Raw genomic sequence first — 21948 nt, 5'->3', positions numbered from 1 at the left:
TACCACATTAGCAACATTAAGCTAGGAACTTTACATCTCAAACTTTATTGCTAATATTGCGCTGAAAAATATGTACAATATATTTGACTAGTCAAATGAAGCTTTTAATTGATTAATTTTGTGTTCTAAAGACAATATATTATTCGGTCCACCAATTAACCCACCTTGCTGCGCAATGATAAAAAAAATGGTAAATATATAGTGTTTGATCATGTCTTCTATTATAAATATACTACATTTTATTTCACAATTTGAAAGTATACTATAAACGAACACATAACCATTCATCACAAATATATATATATTACTATTAACTTGCATGATGCATTTTGTAGAAACTAGCAAAGGTTAATTAAGCACATAAATGGTTAATTATCTTAGCACATCTTTGAAAAAGATAGAAAAAAAGAAAGTACACAATCCTAGAAACAAGGAAGTAAATTAGAGATCAAGTAAAATTCCACAATTCCAGAAGCAAAAGCCATTAGTCACTCCTCATATAGTTAACTTTTTCTCTATATTTACTTGTAATTTCATAACATATATACATATTTCAGGAGGATGATGATGCATATATCATCCTACTAACATTAATCCTTGTCTATATATACTCTTTCCTTTCACCCTACTACCTCACTTCACAACATACACCTTCCATTGAATTTACTTATTTCATCACTTTCATTTTCTGCTACATTTGTAAGCATTCAATTTCCTTCTATCTTCTTGATCTTCTTTTTTTTTTCTCATCTCATACCTCACTTCACTTAATTCTTGTGATTTTCTTCTAAAATTAGAATAAGATAGAGAGAAATTAAATCTCTCATTAATCATCTAACATTTCACCTATATAAACAAAAAAATAGAAACATTTTACCTATACTTTTTTGATCAAAAGGAACAATAACATGTTTAGGGTAGACATGGAGAATATTTTAAGGCAGTACACCAACGCCTACCATGAACGAATTCGCTACCCAAACCCATTTAACGATGCGGACTTCGAAACCGATGATTTCGAGTCGAATGAGTTCCGAATGTACAGCTTCAAGATCAAGAAATGTCCTCTAAACCGTGCACATGACTGGACAATTTGCCCCTATGCGCACCAAGGAGAGCGAGCTCGAAGGAGAGACCCACGCAAAGTGCCTTATGCAGCTGTCTCCTGCCCAGACTATAAGGCATCATCAAGTGGAAAGTGTCCGAGGGGTGAGCTTTGTGAGTTCTCCCACGGCGTATTTGAGTACTGGCTCCACCCAACTAAGTATCGAACACGAGTATGCAATGCAGGTGACTGCTGCACACGTTCAGTCTGCTTCTTTGCTCACTCACCCCAAGAGCTCCGAGTGGAGCCTATGGCCTATATCCCCAACTGGTTTCGACTCGCACTCCGTGCTAAAACTGAGGCTGAGACAAGTAACACACTGTCGTCCACCAGTACTAGTGCTACTCGCACTAGTATTGCGAGTAGCAGTACTAATCGTGGGCGAGAGTTGGGCGTGATTGGACGTCCTAAGACGTCCAACACGCCCACATCCGCATTATGGGAACTTGGTAGTAGTAGTACTACAAGTAGTGTGGTAGAAATGGTTAGACCTACTCAAGAATTGAAGTTGGATTTTTTGGAGAGTCTAAGGATGATGAGGATTAGTGAATACTACTACAACAATCAAAGTAATAACGTTAATAATGCAACAAATGTGAAGTCGGATGTGCCTAATTTTGATTGGGTTACAGATTTGCTAGCTGGTTGAGTAATCTAATCAAGGTGAGAGTAAATACAAGATTACAATCTTAACGTATAATAATGTTTGAAGTTTAACACTGTGGTTTTTGTAACGCTCGGTTCGATATCCGGCATATCCCTACTTATAAGTTTTCATTTCCCCAACAAAGTAATAACTTTTTGTTTTTAGTTTTGTTGCTATGGTAGTAAAATGTAGCTGTTCTTTAGTGTTAAATGGCAGGTAAAAACATAGCTGGCAGAGGAAACAAAGATGCTGTTTTTACGTGCATGTAACGATCCTTTCATAGGTCGTGGCCCTCGTGAAGAGTGAAAATTTAAGAAGTAATTAATCCATGTTTACATGTACATAATTATGTGTAAATTCACTATTAATTTGTAATGATATGTTTGTAGAATTTCGTTTATATGCACTAGTGTTAAGATTTGGTCAAGTTGTATTGTATTCTCATTCATCATCAAAAGTATTTATACAATGTAGAGAACGGAGTCCTGATGCTATGCAAACTATGCATAATAAAATCTATCTATAATGTAATAGGAATAAGAGTCCTACCACCCTCCCTCAAGTTGGAGTGTGCAAATTGCGAACGCCCAACTTGGACAATAAAAATTCAAATTGAGTACTACCAAGTGCTTTAATAATTAAAAATGTCTGCCAACTGAAACTTAGTAGGAACATATATATGACGGACTCACTAATCCTTCAGTCACAACATCACGAACAAAATGACAGTCAGCCTCAATATGTTTAGTATGTTCATGAAACACCGGATTCTTGGCAATATATAAAGCAGCAGATTGACTATCGCAATATAATCTCATCCTTACAGGATACTGAACTCCAAGATCACCTAGTAGCGGCTTTAACCACTTTAATTCACAAACTATAGCAGACATAGAACGATATTCTACCTCTGCAAATGATCGAGACATTGTAAGTTGCTTCTTCGTCTTCCAAGAAACAAGAGAATATCCCAACAATACAAACCACCCACTCAGGGATCTCTAGGTAATAGGACAACTAGCCCAATCAGAATTTTACCACCCTTCAAGACAGAGATCATTATCAGAACGAAATGATATTCCATGTCCTGGATTTTTCTTCAAATATCTAACCACTCTCAGAGCGACCTCCCAATGAACAACTTTAGGAGCGTGCATATACTGTGAGAAAACATGAACAGAATACGCCAGATCAGGTCTAGTAACAGCAAGGTAAATCAACCTGCCCATCAATCTTGCATCATCAAATAAAGGACCATCAGCCAAAGCGAGCAGATGGTATTGCTGCATAAAAAAATCTGCTGGCTTGGCATCCAATAAGCTAGCCTCAAATATGATATCGAAGGCATATTTTTGTTGACTCCTAAATATTCCATGCTCCCCCGACAATTTCAAGACCTAGGAAATATTTCAACGCACCTAAATCCTTCATTTTAAAACACTTTCCAAGGTAAGCTTTGAAGTTCAGTCTGCAGACATAAAACGATATTCTACCTCTGCAAACGATCGATACATTGTAGGTTGCTTTTTCGTCTTCCAAGAAACAAGAGAATATCCCAACAATACAAACCACCCACTCAGGAAAATCTCTGGGTAATAGGACAACTAGCCCAATCAGAATCACACCACCCTTCAAGACAAGATCACTATCAGAACGAAATGATATTTCCTGTCCTGGATTTTTCTTCAAATATCTAACCACTCTCAGAGCGACCTCCCAATGAACAACTTTAGGAGCATGCATATACTGTGAGAAAACATGAACAGAATATGCCAGATCAGGTCTAGTAACAGCAAGGTAAATTAACCTGCCCATCAATCTTGCATCATCAAACAAAGGACCATCAGCCAAAGTGAGCAGATGGTGTTGCTGCATAGGAAAATCTGCTGACTTGGCATCCAATAAGCCGACCTCAAATATGATATCGAAGGCATATTTTCGTTGACTCATAAATATTCCATGCTCCCCCGACAATTTCAAGACCTAGGAAATATTTCAACGCACCTAAATCCTTCATTTTAAAACACTTTCCAAGGTAAGCTTTGAAGTTCAGTCTAGCTTGTTGATCGTTCCCTGCAATAATCATATCATCCACATAGATGAGAACATTTAGCTGAACTTTTTCCCTGGTCAAAGTAAACAAGGAATAGTCATAATAAGACTGCTAGCTTAAAAGTTAAAGCCATAGTATTTCAGAGCAGTGGCTGATTTGACAAACCAACATCGAGGCGCCTGCTTCAAACCATATCATTAATAATTTCTTCATCCTGCACACCATATTAGTGTTCCCTCCTTGAAATTAAGCCAGGGGGAATTTTCATATACACTTCCCCTCCGAGTCACTATGTAAAAATGCATTATGAACATCCATCTAATGAATATCCCATTTTTCACCGCTGCAATGGCTAGGAAAGTAACGGACTGTAGTTATTTTTGCTACAGGACAAATGTTTCATTATAATTAGTTCCTTCCACATGATGATGGCCAAATATAACCATTATGACCTTCAACCTCTACAAGTTTCCTTGCTCATTCATCATTATCCAACAAACTTGTACTGTTAAAATAAATTTGAGTCAAGACATGAAATTTGCTTTACATGTCCAACAAAGAGTGAAAGGGTTGGACTACTCCCAGAAAAAAAATCAAAAAACGAGAACTTAAAAGTCATACTCCCTCCGTCCCAAAATATAGTTCCCATTTCTATTTTGAGAGTCAAGTTTTAAAAACTTTGACCAAATATTCTTACTAATGTATACAAAAAAAACATATTCATGAGCGGTCTTGTTAGATTCATCTCAATGTATAAATTCGTAATTTCAACTTTTTAAATTTTTTACTAATAAAAAATAGAAGATATCGTAGGTCAAAGGTACGTTTTGAAGACTGTGCAAAATGAAATGGGAACTATATTTTGGGACGGAGGGAGTATTATAATGTCAAGTTATCATGGTCCAGAATCATAACTTTGAATAGGAAAGAACTATTATATTCTTATTTGTACCATTACATGTATCACTCAATTTTATTGGTTGATATTAATTATTCAATATTCCTTTAACATACATCAATAAGGAAATAATAACATCTTAATCAAGATATAGTTTAAACATAAAACTATCATGCACTAAGCCGATATACAAATGGCTCTACTTTCAGTAACTCATTGCAAAATTGAACACTTATGATGTCACCTTGAAGGCAAATCATCCCATTTATAACTTTTGTTCACATTCATATTTCAGTTAGTACCATTAATGCATCCAAACGGACTAACAAAATGCCGGTGGTCTACAAAGCAAATATCGTGTTCAAGACATAACCGTCTGTCATAGTTATGACAATTTTGTTATAATCGTTCCCGTAGTTTTCTTAACTTAAAAGTCGTTTTGTGCCGTTTAAACAATTATTTTGCTTCAACTTCCCCTACAAAAATAGTTTTATTACTGTATAAACAGTTTTGTGTAAACTGTAAAGTAGAAAATGGGAGCCTTGAGCTATATCTTCATGTTCTCCTACTCCTATTAAACTGCGTTTTTAGAAAAATCGAATTATTTTTATTCATATATATTAAAATGTAATTTGGTCTAAAAATATCAATATTAGAAGTGTACTCGATCAATCTTCTTGAATCATCTTCAACATAATCACCTCTAACTCAAATGTTTTATGCAGCGGCCAGCGCCATATGCATCCTTCAGCTTCCGCAGCAACAAAATTGCATGCATGCACCACCAAAACTGTATAAGAATAGATGTTTGTTATTTGTGACTTGAAATCTTGTGAAAATGGCATAAGGCTTGCTTTGAATGCACATATCTCTTAATATATAAATGGTTTTGATGTAATTTAAATTGGAGGTGATATCTTGTTCCAAGAGCTTTCCAAAGATAGGCCATATGCCCAATTTCGCTGAGAAACGAGAAAGTTATATATGACTATTTTTACGAAAAAACTGTCAAAACTGAAATTCCTCTCGCATCCGACCGGGCAGCAACGCCAGACAAGCGATTTGGCCCCGGCGGCGCGTTTTTTCACGGGTTATTCTAATTTTTACCCTAAGTTTATTGATCCGTCATTAGACGTATACTAGTAGATTATTGAAGGGTTTATTAGGGTTTCCTTATGTTATAAAAGGACCCTCTTGGTGATCATTGTTTGACACACACACATCTTTAAGCCATTAAGAATTTTAGGGCTCCTTGTATATAAGAAGCTCTCGAGTTCCCCACCTGTGGTCGTAGGTATAATTTGACCGAGCCACTTAAATTCTCTTGTTCTTCTTGTTTATTTTCTTTATCGTTTTTCTCGTTCTTATTATTTTGTTGACATTTTTCCGCATTAATCAAACGTTACACCACCCTTTTCTTAACAAACTGGTATATCAAGAGCAAAGTTTTAAGGTCTTAGGTGTTTATAGACGAGTTTAATTTGATAAAATTATGTCAATGAAATTCGACTTTGAGAAATTCGATAGGCAAGTAAATCTTGGCTGATGGCAATTGAAGATGAAAGCCATCTTAGTTCAAAGTGGTTGTCACAAGGCTCCTGAAGGTGTATCCAAAAAGCATTCGGGTCTGACATGTGATAAGTTGGAGGTGATTGATTTGGATGCTCTTTCGGCAATTCAATTATGTTTGTCTAATGAAATTTTTGAGAGAGGTTGCCAAGGTGACAATTGTTGCGGGTTTGTAGTTGAAGATGGAGTTACTTTATATGACAATAAAGAGCGTGATCGACAAACCACCATCTACTACTCAAATCTAGACATCCTGATCTTAGTCTAGAAGAATGTAAACTGCTTGAGTCTCATCTAGATGAATTCTTCTCTATTATCATGGATTTGCAAAACATCGATGTTGAGATCGATAATGAGGATATGGCTATTAGGTTGTTGTATACTTTACCGCCTTCGTATAAGCACTTTCAAAATACTTTATTGTACGGTAGAGATGATTTGAGTTTGGAGGATGTTAAGGGTGCCTTAACTTAGATAGATTTAATTGACAATAAGTTGGTTAATAAATCTTATAATCATTCTCAAACTAATGATTTAGTTGCTCATAGTGTAAAGAATTTTAGCAAAAGTAATTAAAATTTGTAACTATTGTCACGTAAAGGTTCATGTCAAAGTCGACTGTTGAAAATTAAAGAAGAAGAATAGGAAAAAGTCCAATGAAGACCAATCTGCAAATAATATTGCCATATCTTTGATGATGATATATTGCACTTTAGGGTTACAAGGGCTTGCAGTTTAATTTCTACGATCGCTTCATGATTGGTCCCCTATTTTGAGATCTCTTGCTGAAACGAGAATTTGTGTGGATTTTGCTATGAAGTCTATGATAGATTGCCTTTGAGTTTGTAATAAAGTAGCAATATTGGTTATGCATTAGATGTTGTTCTAGTTATGCTATTTCTTACCTCAATTTGATACTTTTGTGTTTTGTTAAGTACAATTGTAATTTAGAAATTATTGATGTAATTTAATTTTGGAAAATTCTACATAGTGATCTCCTATTTTACACTTTTTTATTTGATGGCATGGCCAAAAAAAATTATACCAAGTAACTATCAACTTTAGCTAATTGCACATATTAACCTAATACAACTAAAAATCCAGCTAACCCTTTATTCACAAGGAAATTACTAACCTACCCTTATTAATTATCTTTTGTACGTTGTTTTAATCTACAAAAATATTATTGTGAACCACGCAAGACTAACTCCTTTTTCTTTCCAAATTCTTCCAATTTTGGAAAGAAATGGAAAGAGAGATATTTATTATTAGGTTTTCTTTCCTTCCATTTCCTCCCCTTCTCAATTAACTTCCTTTGTAATTTCTTTTACCAAATATAGAGAGGTCTCTTATTTCTTTCCATTCTCTCTTTTCCATCCCATTCTGCCCTATCAAACAGTGTAAAATTCTACTTTTCTGCATAATAATAGTTTAAGCAAACAAACATTTATGTATCAAAATTTGAGACTAGTATGCATTTGTACATCGAAGTATAGGAAGGATATAGACTAAATTACTACTCGAGAAAGATAATGATATAATTAGAGATGGAAAGGAATAAAATGAAATCAAAGTAGCATAACCAATTTAAAGAATTCCTGAGCCTGCTATCAGATAAAAAGGTCAACAAACGGAAAAAAAAAATAACAAGATCCCACATGACTATGTATTTATTCACGTATAAATCACAAACGAGAGTCAAAGGGTGCGTTCTATTCAACTTATTGGACCTGAACTTATTGGAACTTATCTGAACTGAACTTATTGAACCTGAACTGAACTTATTGGAACTTATTAAACCTGATTGGACCTGATTGCACCTGATTCAACTTATTGGACCTAATTGAACCTGATTGGAACTTATTGGACCTGATTGAACCTGATTGACCTTATTGATCTTATTGGAACTTATTGACCCTGATTGAAACTTATTAGACCTTATTGGACCTGATTGAAACTTATTAGACCTTATTGAACCTGATTGAAACTTATTTGACCTTATTAGACAAAAACATTGACCATGAATAACATAAATATTACCACTAACGTAAATACTACCCTCAAATTTTTTTATGGAATAATAATTATTATAATTCGTCCTTTAAAAATAATGATTATTAATTATCTCTTATGATAATTAATTTAAGAAAAAAATTACTATTTATATATTTGCCTATACATAACTTTCATCACTAATATATCTAATAGTGTTTTCAATTTTATAAAACACTAGTAGAAAATCAAAAAATTAATAATCATTATTATTATTGTTAACTTAATTATTATTATGTAATTTTATTATTATTATTATTATTGTTAACCTTAATTATTTGACCATGATTATAATTATTGTTAACCTTAATTATTATTATGTAATTATTATTATTATTATTATTTTATTTTTTTTTTTTATGTAATTTTATTATTTATTATTATTATTGTTAACCTTAATTATTTGACCATGATTATAATATTATTCAATAGCAATATGAATAATCAAATAATAGACAATAATACAAGTATAATACTATACATTGTGGTACTTTAATAAAAAATTCTAATAATAACATAATCAGCTAATAGTAATATGAATAAATAAAATAATAGACATAATACAAATAAATAATAAAATAATAGACATAATACAAATAAATAATAAAATAATAGACACTAATACAAGTATAATACTATATAATCATTGGTACTTTAATTATAATTCTAATAATAACATAATCCGCTAATAGTGATATGAAATTATGAATAACAAAATAGTGGACAATAATACAAATGTTTATTAAACATTGACTATTTGGACCTTATTGGACCTTATTAGACCTGATTGGAACTTATTGAACCTTATTAGACCTGATTGGAACTTATTGCACCTGATTGGAACTTATTGCACCTGATTGGAACTTATTGGACCTTATTAGACCTTATTGGAACTTATTGCACTTATTAAACCTTATTCCAACTTATCTGAACTTATCTGAACTTATCTGAACTTATTGGACCTGAAACTTAATTTTTTAAGTTGAACAGAACGCACCCAAAGTGCAATTTGTGAATAGTGTAAAATGTCAAAGTGTAACAATTAAAAAGAAACGGAGGTAGTATATTGCTAATCTGTGTAAAGATGAAGGTAAATTGTAATAATTCCAAAACTGAAAGAGCATGTCTAGCTTTTATTTGTTGTCCCAAAATATAAATTTGCACCAAAAAAGAAGATAGTCTTGGCTAGAATTTAAGTTTTTGCGACTAATTAGATACTCCCTCCGTTTTCTAAAGATCTTCCCTCTTTCCGTTTAAGGGTGTTTCCAAAAGATCTTCCCACTTTTGTTTTATTCCTTATTTGGCAAAACAAATTTCCCTATTACCCTCTTCAGTCACTATCATATGGTCCACTATTACATTATTAATTCAATTTAACCCTTTCTCTCTCCTACTTTAACCCCTTTTTATTTGTTTATTTATCTTAACCTTTCTCTCTCCTACTTTACTCACACCATGCCCCACACAACTTGATTTTCCTTGGTATCTGTAGGAACAGTAAGTGGAAAGATCTTTAGAAAACGGAGGGAATACTATCTAGTAATGAAATTATAGAAGAAAAAAAGATATTGAAGATGAGATATAGCATTGTCGCCATAGATAAAGGCATGGCATCTTCTTTACAAATTTATACTCCAATACATTACCATTATCATCTACCATTATCATCATTTACGCCTGTTCTCCCCAACCAGCTTATTTTCAATTTAATTCAATTCAGATCAATTCAATTCAACTCTGGACAATACTTTTACGCTCACATATCACTATTCGGTTCCGTTTAATTCAATTCATCTATTTTATTTCGAAAAAAACAGGCCCTTATTACTATTATCATCAGGCCATTATTACTATTATCATCATTTATGACTACTAATCAAACAAACTGTTTGGAGCGTAAAACAACAAACAAAAAATAAAGGAAGTGGTTCTCAAGAGCAACTAACTGTAAACGAAAAGCAGCCATACATCAAATATAAAATGCACAGAATATATTAAGATTAAAGAACACAACAAAAATTAACCAAATTAAAAGAGAAATTTCAAAAAAGGGAAAAAAAAACAATTACAAACTCCACCACATCTTATAAACCCCAAAACCCTTGACCATTTCCTTGTCCATTTACTAGCATCAAAGTTATTCCATCACAGATTTTCAGTTGCATGCATGCAAATGCAATACAACACATAACACCATCTTTACTATATATATTTTCTCATACAAATTTCTCAAGTACTCTGCTGATGAGTACCCCCAGTTGTCTGCTGAGTATAATGCTCCCCTTTCTCCCTAGCCTCCCTTGTCTTTCCTGCTAACTTCATTCTTGCTTGATCCAGCTGATCCGCTCCCGGCGGGTGGCGTCCCGTCACGTACCGATAAATCCAAGCCAATACCGACACAGCTGCCACCCCGAACCCACCCGAAGCCAAAAAGCCACTGATCAGCAACACCACAGTAATCGCCGCGGGGACCAGCACCGGACTGAAGATAACCAACAACGGCGTAGCGATAGTCAAGGCGATTACGGTCCCTGCTAGGGTTAACGCTGAAAGGACTAGGAGGGATCCACCAGCGGTGATGGCGGTTGCCGCCTTCACCATCTGGTGGGCCCGTGGTTGCTGCCCTGGATGAGTGGTGTGTTGTTGCTGGCCACGGTGGGTTACTTGCCCTCCATGCTGCATGTAATCAGCCATTATTTATGATATTTATGGTACAAAACTTAGCAACAATATAGTGTAAGGATGTTTTTTTGAATTAGATTGAGTTGGGGTGAGATGAGTGATGAGAGAGGATTTGTGTTTATAAAGGAGGGAAAGGGGGCACGTGGAGAAGGGCGATGAGGCACGTGTTGGGTGGCTTATCATGCAGGAGTCGCATGCAAGTGTGGTAGTGTTGGGAGATAACACGTAGTCTTTTCGTTTGTCCCCATTTTGTTTCAACTACACTTTATGCAACAAATTAAAAGATGGAAACTGAAAGAATCCAAAGGCTTGATGTCTTAGCTCATTTTTATGGAAAGGTTAAGAGTAAAACTGACATTTAAATTATGGATGGTTTGTAAGAGATCGCTTAATTTTAACTTAAAATCATATACGATTTAAGTTTAATATTAAGAAGAGAACATGTTAACTTTTTTAATATATTGACTAGTCTAATTTATTTAGGGATCATGTTAATCTATTTCGTGACCAGTTTAATCTATACAATAACGACATTATTTGATCCATTCAGTGACTAGTTTAATTCATCTAGTGACTAATTTAATCCGTTTATTAAAACAACCGAGTTTTTTTTTTGAAGTTATATGTTGTAGTTCGATAATCAAGAAAAAAAAAGGAAGGAGAAGAGAAGGGATGACTAGAATAGTGTTGGGCTAGAGTGAAATGGAATGGACTTATTAGAAAATTAAACATTTGTAACAATTTGTAACAATTTGTATTGAGAATCTGAAATTGAACATTTGGAACCCTTAAAATTAAAATTTGTATTGAGAATCTGAAATTGAACATTTGTAACAATTTTTGTTAAGATATAATATTAAGCTAGAGTTTGGTCACTTGGTATCATCATCACTAAATTCAGCCTTAGAAAATCATCATGTTCTTAAGATCATACCATCAATTTCATGGCTAAATCACCTAAAAACCGTCCATTGAAATCACCTAAAAACATTCCCAGGGGCTGAGATAGAAAGAAAAACATTAAATATCTTTTAGGCTTGTGAAAATAGAACACGAATATATACTTTATTTTCATTTTTAACTTCTTATTTCACTAAACGATATTTGACACTATGGGACATTAATCAATATAGACACCTCAGGGCTCAGACCAAAAATATACTCCTATAAATGTTTTCATTGGACAACCAAATCTAATGCCTACAGCATACTGAAGTCCGAGATTAGAGCATCTCCAATGGTAAGCAGCTGAGACGGTAATTATCTTTGTTATAATCAACTGAACTTCATACTTCATTTAATTGATGCAGCAGATCTCAATTTAGATATTTGTAGTTCCCCCTTTATCCTTATTTTGTAACATTCATTTACAATTGAACCATAAAGAATTGACAAAATTTAACCATAAACAGATCAGGTTCCAACTCTTCAGCATATATAAATACATACAGCCTCCAGACAGCTCTGCACCTCTCTTCTAATCCTTGCGCAAAGCAAACAGGAAAATTCCATGAAATACCGATCTTTTAGTGCACGAGCCATCCCAACCAGTTGCTCGAATGAATGAGACTCAAACCACCATATGGCTTGACGTTGGCATTACATTTGCAAATCACTCAGACTACAAAGTGATCAATCATATGCAGGATAACATCTGCTCCTTCTGCATGCATGTAATGGTCTTTTACCTGAAATCAGTCACACAGAAACTATAAGAATAGTTCATTATTTCTTCATGCTCCTAGTCTAGGGTCACAGAAAAAATACTTGTGTTTGCAAAGAAATGAAAAATACTAAAAATAATGTCATTTAAATTTCCATTAGCGTGTGTACAAGTATCTTAGAACACAAGCATATCCATCTATATGACATCTCAATTTTCAATACTAAAACAATCAATACTAATAATCCCTAGATGGTTCAGATTTGTCATGTCTCAAATCTTAGTCCAACAAAGCCTGCAAAGATAATGGTACTCCCTAAATAGCCTGCATATGGTTGTCCCTGCACATACGATCACAAATGAGCCCCTACTTGGTATTCACAGAGGTGGCTAGATAAGTACAGAGGTCTTGTGCAAGAAAAGATGAAATTGGACTCTTGATTTGTCGAATAAATAGACCATACACACTTGTGTACAGTGAGGATCCTACGTGGCAACCGTATTATGTTATGTTTGAGAATATAATAGGCAAAAGTTTTGTAACTCCATAATATTGACAGAAAGAGCACCATGAGTATCATATACATGGTTGTATAGTCTAAATTGCATGGATTGTAATTTGAAAAATCAGAAGAGATATAAAATGCAAAAACATTCTTTTTATAAACAAACTAATCAACAAAATAACAATATGCAATCAACAATATTCAAATAAAAGGGACCAACACCAACAACGAAAAAAATCTAGTAGAGCAACTTACTATGAATATAAATGTAGTAATGGGAGGCCCCAAATTTTGGGGAACATGGCCAGTGCCGCACATGCAAATTCAGATACATAATGCAATTTTTTTGAGGTCAATGGCTCAATGCATCAAATGAGGTCTTCTCAAAGACCTGGTTTCCCTTTGCAGACTAAAATTGTTGGGCAAAAGGGAGCGACTTCTTGTACTAATCAACTTGACGAGGAACTAGATTTCTTGGAATTCTAAAACTGAAATAGACGAAAGAACTTGGGTTCCTACAAGAAGTTAAGCGGAGTAGCTAATGCCGACATCCCTGAGAAGTGAGAACCACTAAAGAGTAACTAGCAGAGTGTACCAGTTGGCCTCTGTAATAAGTAATCTTAGTCAATAAACAATATCGTCAATTATGTATTATAACCTAAATTGTCCACCTTTTAAAGTGAGCAATCTCTAATCACATAGACTTTGCTTAGATAGATCATAGATCCAGCCTAAGTGTTGTCTGACAGACTTACCAACTTAACTATCCTTCTAAAACGCAGACAAACAAATACACGCAGAACTGTCACAGTAGGTAAGAAGAGAGCAAATGAGAAAGACCTGTATTACACTATGGGCAGAAAACCTCGATCTACTGCTGTGGAAGCTGACATCAACCTTCTCCCATGACACCTGTGCTAGACCTGTCACAAGTTCCTCTGCAAGTAATCAACCAAAGCAAAAAAAATCAGATGACTGAAAAATCGAGACTTGAAAAAAAGGAAGAATATAACAAAGTAGTTACAGAAATGGCCCCAAACGTAAGTGCACTAGCCAAACAGTTCAGCAGATTCACCGTACTCCAAAATAGATCGCAGGAAAAAGTAATAGCTACATAAATAACAAAAACGTGTGCCGTAGTAGAAACACTAGTAACTTCTTGATTGCAACAGTGTTTCTACTACGACACACGTTTTTGTTAAACAGTGTAAACTAAACAGAAGATAGACTACATGGACAGAATTATGAATGCAGCTGGGTGTATGAAATTTTTTAATTCACAAATATCATGTTCCTTTTTGTAAATAATTGCAGCATGTCTCCATTTGAGTTTGGATCCAACTTACCCTTGGTACATACTACCTCTGTTACAACATACTTAACATTTTGAGTTTTACATTTGCTAAAGCACGCCTTTGAACATAAATTAATCTAATTTACATTCTAGGAAAATCTACAGAAAGTTGATATTTTTCAAAATGTATATTGAGGTTAATCCAACAAAAATCTGCATAACATTTTCTAGTCAAAAAAATGTCATGAATAGTGCAAAATTCAAAGTGTTGCCAAATGTTTTGAAACGGAAGATATATTAAGGTAATATTTTTTGCTTATTGCCCTCCAGATATCATCAAGGGTGTAGTAAGAAAAAAAGAGCAAGTTCACAACTAAATTATATATATTCTAAGAGCTTGATGACATCCTTAGGAGTTAGGACCCTCACATCTTTTTATTTCATGTTAATTCCCCCTCCCACATATCTTACTTGGTGTCCCCCTCATTCTAAGTTCTAAGCCAGCAAGTAGTATTAGAGTTGGTCATTGAGATTTGAGAGATACAGCTATATGACCCTCTAACCCCCAACAAGAAAAAAAAAAGTCCTAATATCCCTTGAAGTCATATTCACAGTGATAAAGAACATGTACAATAAATAGAAAAAGGAACACCCCCCAACACACACACACACACACAACAGGAGAAAAAACCTCCAGATGGAAAAAAAAAAAGGTCAAAGCAACAACTGATGAAAGCACAAACACCGACATAAAACTGAACAAGTGGGAAAGATGAGCAAGAGAAGCTTGAAAATCAAACAGCAAAGCACATTTCAAATAAGAGCTTTATGAACCTTCTATTTTGTCAGAAATATGATCTTCTTCTGAAACAGTTTCAATTGGTTCGCGCGCTTCGCAGAATTCTTCATGGACTACATGCGGGTATTTCTCATTAAGGGAATCTTCCCACTGGCCAAAATGATGTTTGTGTCAGTCACACCAAAAAGATAGCCGAATATATATATATAGAAATCAACTAATGACAATACCTTAGGTAATTCACTCCTCCGTCTAATACAAGACGTTCTCCAGCCCACAATATCTTAACAGCATTCAGTTAAAGGAAATAGAAAAAATTTAGAAAAAAAAATTCATAGGAACAGTAGCAACAGTAGCTGTAAGTTACATGAATAACATGAAATTCCTAAATCACTGAAAGGATACGGTCATATCCAACATTTGAATATGCCACTCTACGTCTGAAAGCCCGCAACGCTGATCTGTACCCAAAGGCCAGCACACCATTTTCAGTTCAGGCCAATCCAGAAAGGGAAAGTTTACACATGCAAAAAATAAAGTCGCAACACATACATGAAACAATGTTCACTATTATCTTCCACCATTCGTTTAAGCAATGGAGGCTTCCCTTCATCATTACCATCCGTCAAGAAAAGATGTCTACCTGTTCTTCTAAATATCCAATGAATCACACGGCCAGCAACTTTTTCAATAGCAGTCAGACCAAAGAGGAATGGTACCTACAAGCCAAGCAATCAATAAAGGTTGTATCAACCACCAAGAAAACATTAATTTTAAGTTCATAGAGATACAAAGACGATGATATCTGGATAGGTTTTAATAAATAAGACTTCATCATCAATGGCATGACTCAGATGCAAAAGAAGGAGAAGCAGTAAAACAAAGACAGGTAAACCAGGAGGGGAAAGGGGATGAGGGGTACATCATGAGTGTTAATTGTGCGGCAACGTGTAAATCTATCGAAGAGATCCTCTAAGGAATTCAGATCACGCACCAAAAAGATGCAGGAGAATCCAAGAGATCGAGAATGTATTCAAGGCCACGGGTTATTCCAAAGTACTTAAATCTATCCCATCTAAATCCAAGACCAATATTAACCAGAGACAGTTCTATAAAGTATCTCTCTTTTATTTCAAAAAGACACCATATTTCGCATAAATATACTACCAGCAAAATTCATCTCTTCCATTATTTCTTTTGAATACAAAAGTCCAACCAATCTCTTATACATACAGTTATCAGGTTCAATATGCAAGACAGATAAATTCAAGTCTTTCTGTCCTTGTATATGATGCAATGATGCATTACCATGCCATATAACTCTATCTCAACTATTGACTTGAAACCCTTATTTACAAATTGTCTATAGTTATACACCTCAAGTTCTGTGAAAATCAAAATATAAGAACCCACTGGAAGGGACAATAAGAGCAATTCAAAGATGTATAAAGACAAAGGGGGATAATGTGCACAAATGAAAAATTTTAGAAGTGCTGGGAAATCCAACGTGGGCAACAAACTAATAAACAACACCCGTACAAATCTAAGTAGGAGCATGAATGCATGATGTGGATAGGAAAGAGGGGGGGAAAAAAAGGAAGATAATATGGCAAAATGACACTTGTTAGTAATATAATTTCCCAAAAGTGAAGTATATGACATTTTCAGCCAAAGTTGTAAGTTATAACTGATAAAGTTATATACTACTCCCTCAGTCTCAAAATACATTACGTATGTTGCCAATTTTCATTGTCGCGCTTCTCAAATGCCCTAAAATAAAAAAAACAATCCTAGGCTTCATCTTGACCAGAACATAAAAACAAATCACAGAACCACCTTCACATATGTGAGTCTCTCTCTCTTCCCCCCCCCCCCCTTTCCCCCCTCTCCCCTTCCCCATCCCTCCCTGCCCCTCCCTCCCCCTCCTTCTCTCCCTCCTCTCTATCCCCCTCTCTCTCCCCCCTCTCCTTCTCTTTCTCACCCTCTCTCTCCCTCTCTCTCTCTCTTCCGCAGGGGGGATGGACATTGAGCATTCTTAGTTTCTATAGCTTCATCTGATTTGCTTCATTAAATTTATCACATTCCTTTCTAAAGGCAACTTGGAAAACCCCAAGATGCCCTCTTGCTACTAATTAGCCACCTTATAAACCACTACAGTTGCACAGCAGTATTAATAATATATCCTCCTTGAGTTCACCTCAGTGAAGCCATCCTTCTTTGACGCCAAAGTAAATAATTTATAGTTCTCCTCACCATGTCACGCAAATATCTACCTTGATTCTTACTTCTATAAATTGTACTAAAACAGCAAATGAATGGTGTTCCATGACTGTCCACCCATCCTTCACCCTAACTTGTTATGTTCCATATCAAAAGCTCACTTCAGTTTTCATTGTAAAGCCACTTTTTTATTAACTCCTCCAAAGCCTAGATCCCCTCCAATGGTCCAACCTAGATATAACTTTAATCTACTTGATATCCGGACTGCTCTTACAAGACATCTCATCAAACTTCTAACTTCCTACGCTATTCCGTGTAACTAAACCTATAGCACCATCCTAAATGATATACCAATTCAACCCATCCGGCATTCTAAGATAGTGGCCATAAGCACCATAAACCAAATCTCGCTAAATGAATGGGCATAATACACAAAGTGCATAATTGCTCAGTATCAAGGTAAGTAAACCATTCTAAAACCTACACGTGAAGAACAAAAGGAACTTGTAAAGCCATTGCTAAGAAGGCAAGAAATCAAGTTTCACAAGTAGTGACTCTTTACATGAATAAAAATATCATCTCTCTTCTCCACATATCAATTAAACCACTAAGAGCATTAAAAGCTTTAGAAGATTACTAAGACACCACTCCCAACCCTCATCCTAAAAAGTAGAATAGAGAATCTAGGATATAATGGGACAATCAACCTTATCAAATTTATCAAAATGGGCAAATATCCTTTCAGTTGCCTTAAGTGTACCAAAAAAGAAAATTGAATCAATACTCTTCTTTCGAAATGAGTAACTTAGGATTAATAGCGATGATCAACCTTATCCATTATATCCAATTGTTACAGTGCCATACACTTTATGATGTGTAAAAAATTGTATGTTATCTAAAAATATTTCATTATGTTTAGAGCATAACTCATCAGATTGGTTTTATGTACTTAGTAGATGCATCTACAACATGACATTTCGGAGCGAGTTTGGTTTCTACTAAAACTGAGTACATCTTCAATTCTTCATCTAATGGTCGTATAAAAAGGTAAAAAAACAAAGATAAGGAAATGAATGATGGCCAATAAAAGGACACACTATACTTTTGAAAATTCATAACATGATATTGAAGCAGCCCGTAGCAGTTACCTGCTTATTACCACGTGAACCGAGATGAGGAGTAGCAACAGTAATAAAGTTCACTGCTTCAAGACCACCTATTGTACCCCTTGCATTCTCATGAGAATTGTTAGTCGATGAGTCCACAACATTTCCACAAAGTGAAGGTTGATACAATATACCAATTGCATATCTTGCAACTAAACCACCAACAGAATGTGCAACAAAGGAAATTTTGCGAAGATTAGGCTTGTCTTTAATAATCTCCAGTACCTGACATAGACAAGCTCATTCAAAATGACATAATGCACAATATATGACTTCTAAGGTGTATAAGAGGAAATAGAATGTAATAAGAAGTCAGCCACTTCTTTGATAATAAGTTTTGTTGAGGTAGGTAAGGCTGATATAAAACCAACCTCATCAGCCAGTCTCTGAGCCATGACATCTACACCATCTAAAGTCAATTTTGCCCCATTTTTCTCACTGCCTGGAAAAATGAATGGAAAATCAGATAAAATCTTCTTTAAAACAGTCTTACTACAATTTAATCACTTGAAGTGCCCTCCATCTTTGAGTGAAAAAACCTTGTTAAAAATCTGACATAATACATTCTTCACTTTCCGATTCTCTCTACTTTACATTCTGTTCGTAGCCAAAGCCAGTAACAATGGCCAGGACATGCATAGAGAACATGATGATCAAAAGAGGAAAAGCCTCAAGTGTGTACAGCAAAATTGTAGACGAACACATTTAACTCAAAAAAATTGTATGAAACTTTTCACATGCTGCTACAGGGTTACATCGAGATAAAAGAACTGCTGCTAGATTTCTTCAATCAGGAGCAAAAAGAAGCACAGAAAACAAAAACAAAAAAAGGATAAATTTCGGCAGAGATGCAGATTAATGTCTAAAAAGTTATATAAGGACTCAAAACTGAAAAGGCAATGTATAATACTTACTTACATTATAGCATATTAACATAATATCAGAAAAGAAATATTTCTTACAATGAACATATACTTTATCTGGAAGCATTTTAACAAACTGCTCCGCTCCAAACTTCCAATCAGCAGCACTGCAGGTATGCACATACCAAACATTAACTAAGCAAGAACATACGGCGTAAACTCAAATCCATGTATTTTCCACAATCAACCAACTCATAAACAGAAAATTGGACAGTGAGAATGACTTATTTTTGCTCAATTGTACTTTTACCAATAACTAACTAGATAAACTATCACCAAAAAAAATAAGTATCCTCTATCTCATACAAAATCACACAGGATTGTAAAACATTGAACACCATTAAAACAAAAACCAATCATAAGTCAAGAGCAAGAAAAACACCACAACATATACTACTATAAACAATCAAAGAACCGAAATTTCGCCACAAATATAACTAAACAACAAAACCCAACTCAAAATTCGTCAAAACAAACCTCAATTTAGTGAAATTTCCAAAAAGTAACCAAAGAATTATCCCAAGCAAAATATTATAATGAAGATTTAAGTTTGACCCAAGTAAATCAAGGTTATGATCATGTAAAAGATGAGATCAAATAGATCAAAATAAAAGAAATTAAACCTGCCCAAAATGCCATGAACCATAACAACTAGGTGTTCAGAAGAAGAAGAAGAAACTCCATTTTCACAACTCCAAACATCATGCCCTCCATTAATAGTATCCTTGTGACAAACACCGTTTTCTGCAACTATGCCGTTTAAGTTTGCCATCCAAAAATAATCCCACAAAAAAAAATTGAAACTTGCTCAAAAACACTGATCTTTTTTAACCAAGGTGTACAAATACAATACAATATGATCAATCTCTGTAAATTTTTTACAGAAATTTTTGATGGGATTTTTCTAAACTTCTTTAGAAGGCTAAATTATTGTTGGGGGTTATAAGAACAATTAGAAATTAATCATTTAACGAGTAAAAAAAAAAGAGGAGAGAGAAAGAGAGACGGTGGTCGGTGAGGAAAAAGAAGGAAAGCATTGGTGGTTGTGGCGTTACGGGGAAAGGGAGCTTCGATAGAAGGAAAGAAACAGGTAACTACGTTGTCGACAGGAGTACGTGTCCCTTCCCCACCATTTTATTGGCTTTTTTTTATACATACTTTTAACACATTACTTATAAATTATTACGAAAATTTAAAATTGCACTTGACTCCAAGAAATATGGCACATTGGCACCCAATAGAGAAATAAAAGGATTGTCAAATGCCGCCATCAAATTATTTAGAATTTTTTGTTTGAATAATACAAAAGTGGATTTTAATTCTTAAAATATGTCAAAAAAAAAAACTCTCTGCGTACCGTTTATGTAGGACGACACGAGAGAAACTTTTTTTTTTGTTTTTGCCCACGAAAATCGCTACTCACAGTAGCGATTTATTTTAAAATAAATCGCTACTTTAAGTAGCGGTTTATACACATAAAACGCTATCTCAAGTAGCGGTTTGTAAATATAAACCGCTACTCTGAGTAGCAGTTTACCTGGCAAAATGTTGCAAGCACATATCAAATTATGGAGTTGGGGATTTCAGTAAACCGCTACTTGAAGTGGCGGTTTACAAAAAAAAAAAAATTGTAAACCGCTACTTCAAGTAGCGGTTTTACTTAAGTAGAAAAAAAAATCTCGCATGCCGTCCTACGTGGACGTTACGCAGGGAAATTTATTTATTTTTTGGACATGTTTTGGAAATTAAAACCCACTCTTGCATTATTCAAGGAAAAAATTCAAATTATTTAAAATCACTCCAATTCTCCTTTAAAAGTATCATTATATCCTTACTATATTTTTTTTTTACAATTTAACTTCTCCTCTAATTCATATTCTCTCTCATTTTCGCCATCACCACCGACGAGCACAAAATTCCGACGAGGTAACAAAATTTTAACGAATTGCATGGGCCTAGCATGTGGCATGTACATTGGCCCCATGGACACAACTTCTGGCCTAGACGTTAAAAAAAAAGTTACCTCGTCGGGAAAAAAAATACCTCGTCGAAAGACATTGTTGTCTTCGGTGGGTTGGAGGTAGCAATTGGTGGCTAGTGATTTTAGGTGGTGGTGGTGGAGAGAGAGTTGTAAAAGCAGTCAAGGATATAATGGTAAATTTACATGGTAGTTGTAAGTAATTTCAGGATGATGAATATAAGTTAAAAAAAAAAACCCAAATGGAGTTCACCAAGGAGAAAACGATAGATGGCTAACAGTTATTGGATAGATTGATCATTAGTTGTGGTAAAAAGGTAGATACAATCGAATTTTGAGGTGAAAGCTAATGGAAAAAGTATACTTTGTTACCGAATGTAGAAAGAATCATATA

At 34.7% G+C, this 21948-nt stretch overlaps 3 protein-coding genes across 3 annotated transcripts; 1 reads left to right on the top strand and 2 right to left on the bottom strand.

Moving 5' to 3' along the window:
- The first annotated feature begins 923 nt into the window (after positions 1-923).
- On the top strand, positions 924-1754 carry LOC104906666 (zinc finger CCCH domain-containing protein 23). The gene has a single exon (XM_010695451.2). It carries the CDS (start codon positions 924-926, stop codon positions 1752-1754), a length of 831 nt encoding a protein of 276 aa, XP_010693753.2.
- An 8543-nt stretch (positions 1755-10297) lies between these two features.
- Positions 10298-11108, bottom strand: LOC104906655 (oleosin L). Its single transcript, XM_010695440.4, has one exon. It carries the CDS (start codon positions 11015-11017, stop codon positions 10553-10555), a length of 465 nt encoding a protein of 154 aa, XP_010693742.1. The 5' UTR covers positions 11018-11108; the 3' UTR covers positions 10298-10552.
- A 1042-nt stretch (positions 11109-12150) lies between these two features.
- On the bottom strand, positions 12151-20687 carry LOC104906654 (putative lipase YDL109C). The gene is made up of 10 exons (XM_010695439.4): positions 20200-20687; positions 19616-19683; positions 19025-19095; positions 18636-18878; positions 15820-15986; positions 15673-15728; positions 15498-15550; positions 15303-15417; positions 14015-14112; positions 12151-12693 (listed from the first exon to the last, which is right to left on the bottom strand). The coding sequence occupies exons 1-10, from the start codon at positions 20346-20348 to the stop codon at positions 12622-12624; spliced, it is 1092 nt and encodes a 363-aa protein (XP_010693741.2). The 5' UTR covers positions 20349-20687; the 3' UTR covers positions 12151-12621.
- Positions 20688-21948: the final 1261 nt, after the last annotated feature.

The sequence above is a fragment of the Beta vulgaris genome, chromosome 3, assembly GCF_026745355.1.
Source record: "Beta vulgaris subsp. vulgaris cultivar EL10 chromosome 3, EL10.2, whole genome shotgun sequence".
Lineage (NCBI taxonomy): Eukaryota > Viridiplantae > Streptophyta > Magnoliopsida > Caryophyllales > Amaranthaceae > Beta > Beta vulgaris.
The sequence above is the reverse complement of the archived record's forward strand: the minus strand, read 5'-3'. Positions and strand labels throughout refer to the sequence as shown.

Bases quoted from the DNA above. Each gene is read 5' to 3' on its own strand.
- LOC104906654 (XM_010695439.4), bottom strand. From the start codon at position 20,348: ATGGCAAACTTAAACGGCATAGTTGCAGAAAACGGTGTTTGTCACAAG. The intron at 15,987-18,635 runs GTAACTGCTACG...CTTGGCTTGTAG, and splicing joins GTTCACGTGGTAATAAGCAG to GTACCATTCCTCTTTGGTCT. The intron at 15,729-15,819 runs GTATGTGTTGCG...CTTTGGGTACAG, and splicing joins AATAGTGAACATTGTTTCAT to ATCAGCGTTGCGGGCTTTCA.
- LOC104906666 (XM_010695451.2), top strand. From the start codon at position 924: ATGGAGAATATTTTAAGGCAGTACACCAACGCCTACCATGAACGAATT.
- LOC104906655 (XM_010695440.4), bottom strand. From the start codon at position 11,017: ATGGCTGATTACATGCAGCATGGAGGGCAAGTAACCCACCGTGGCCAG.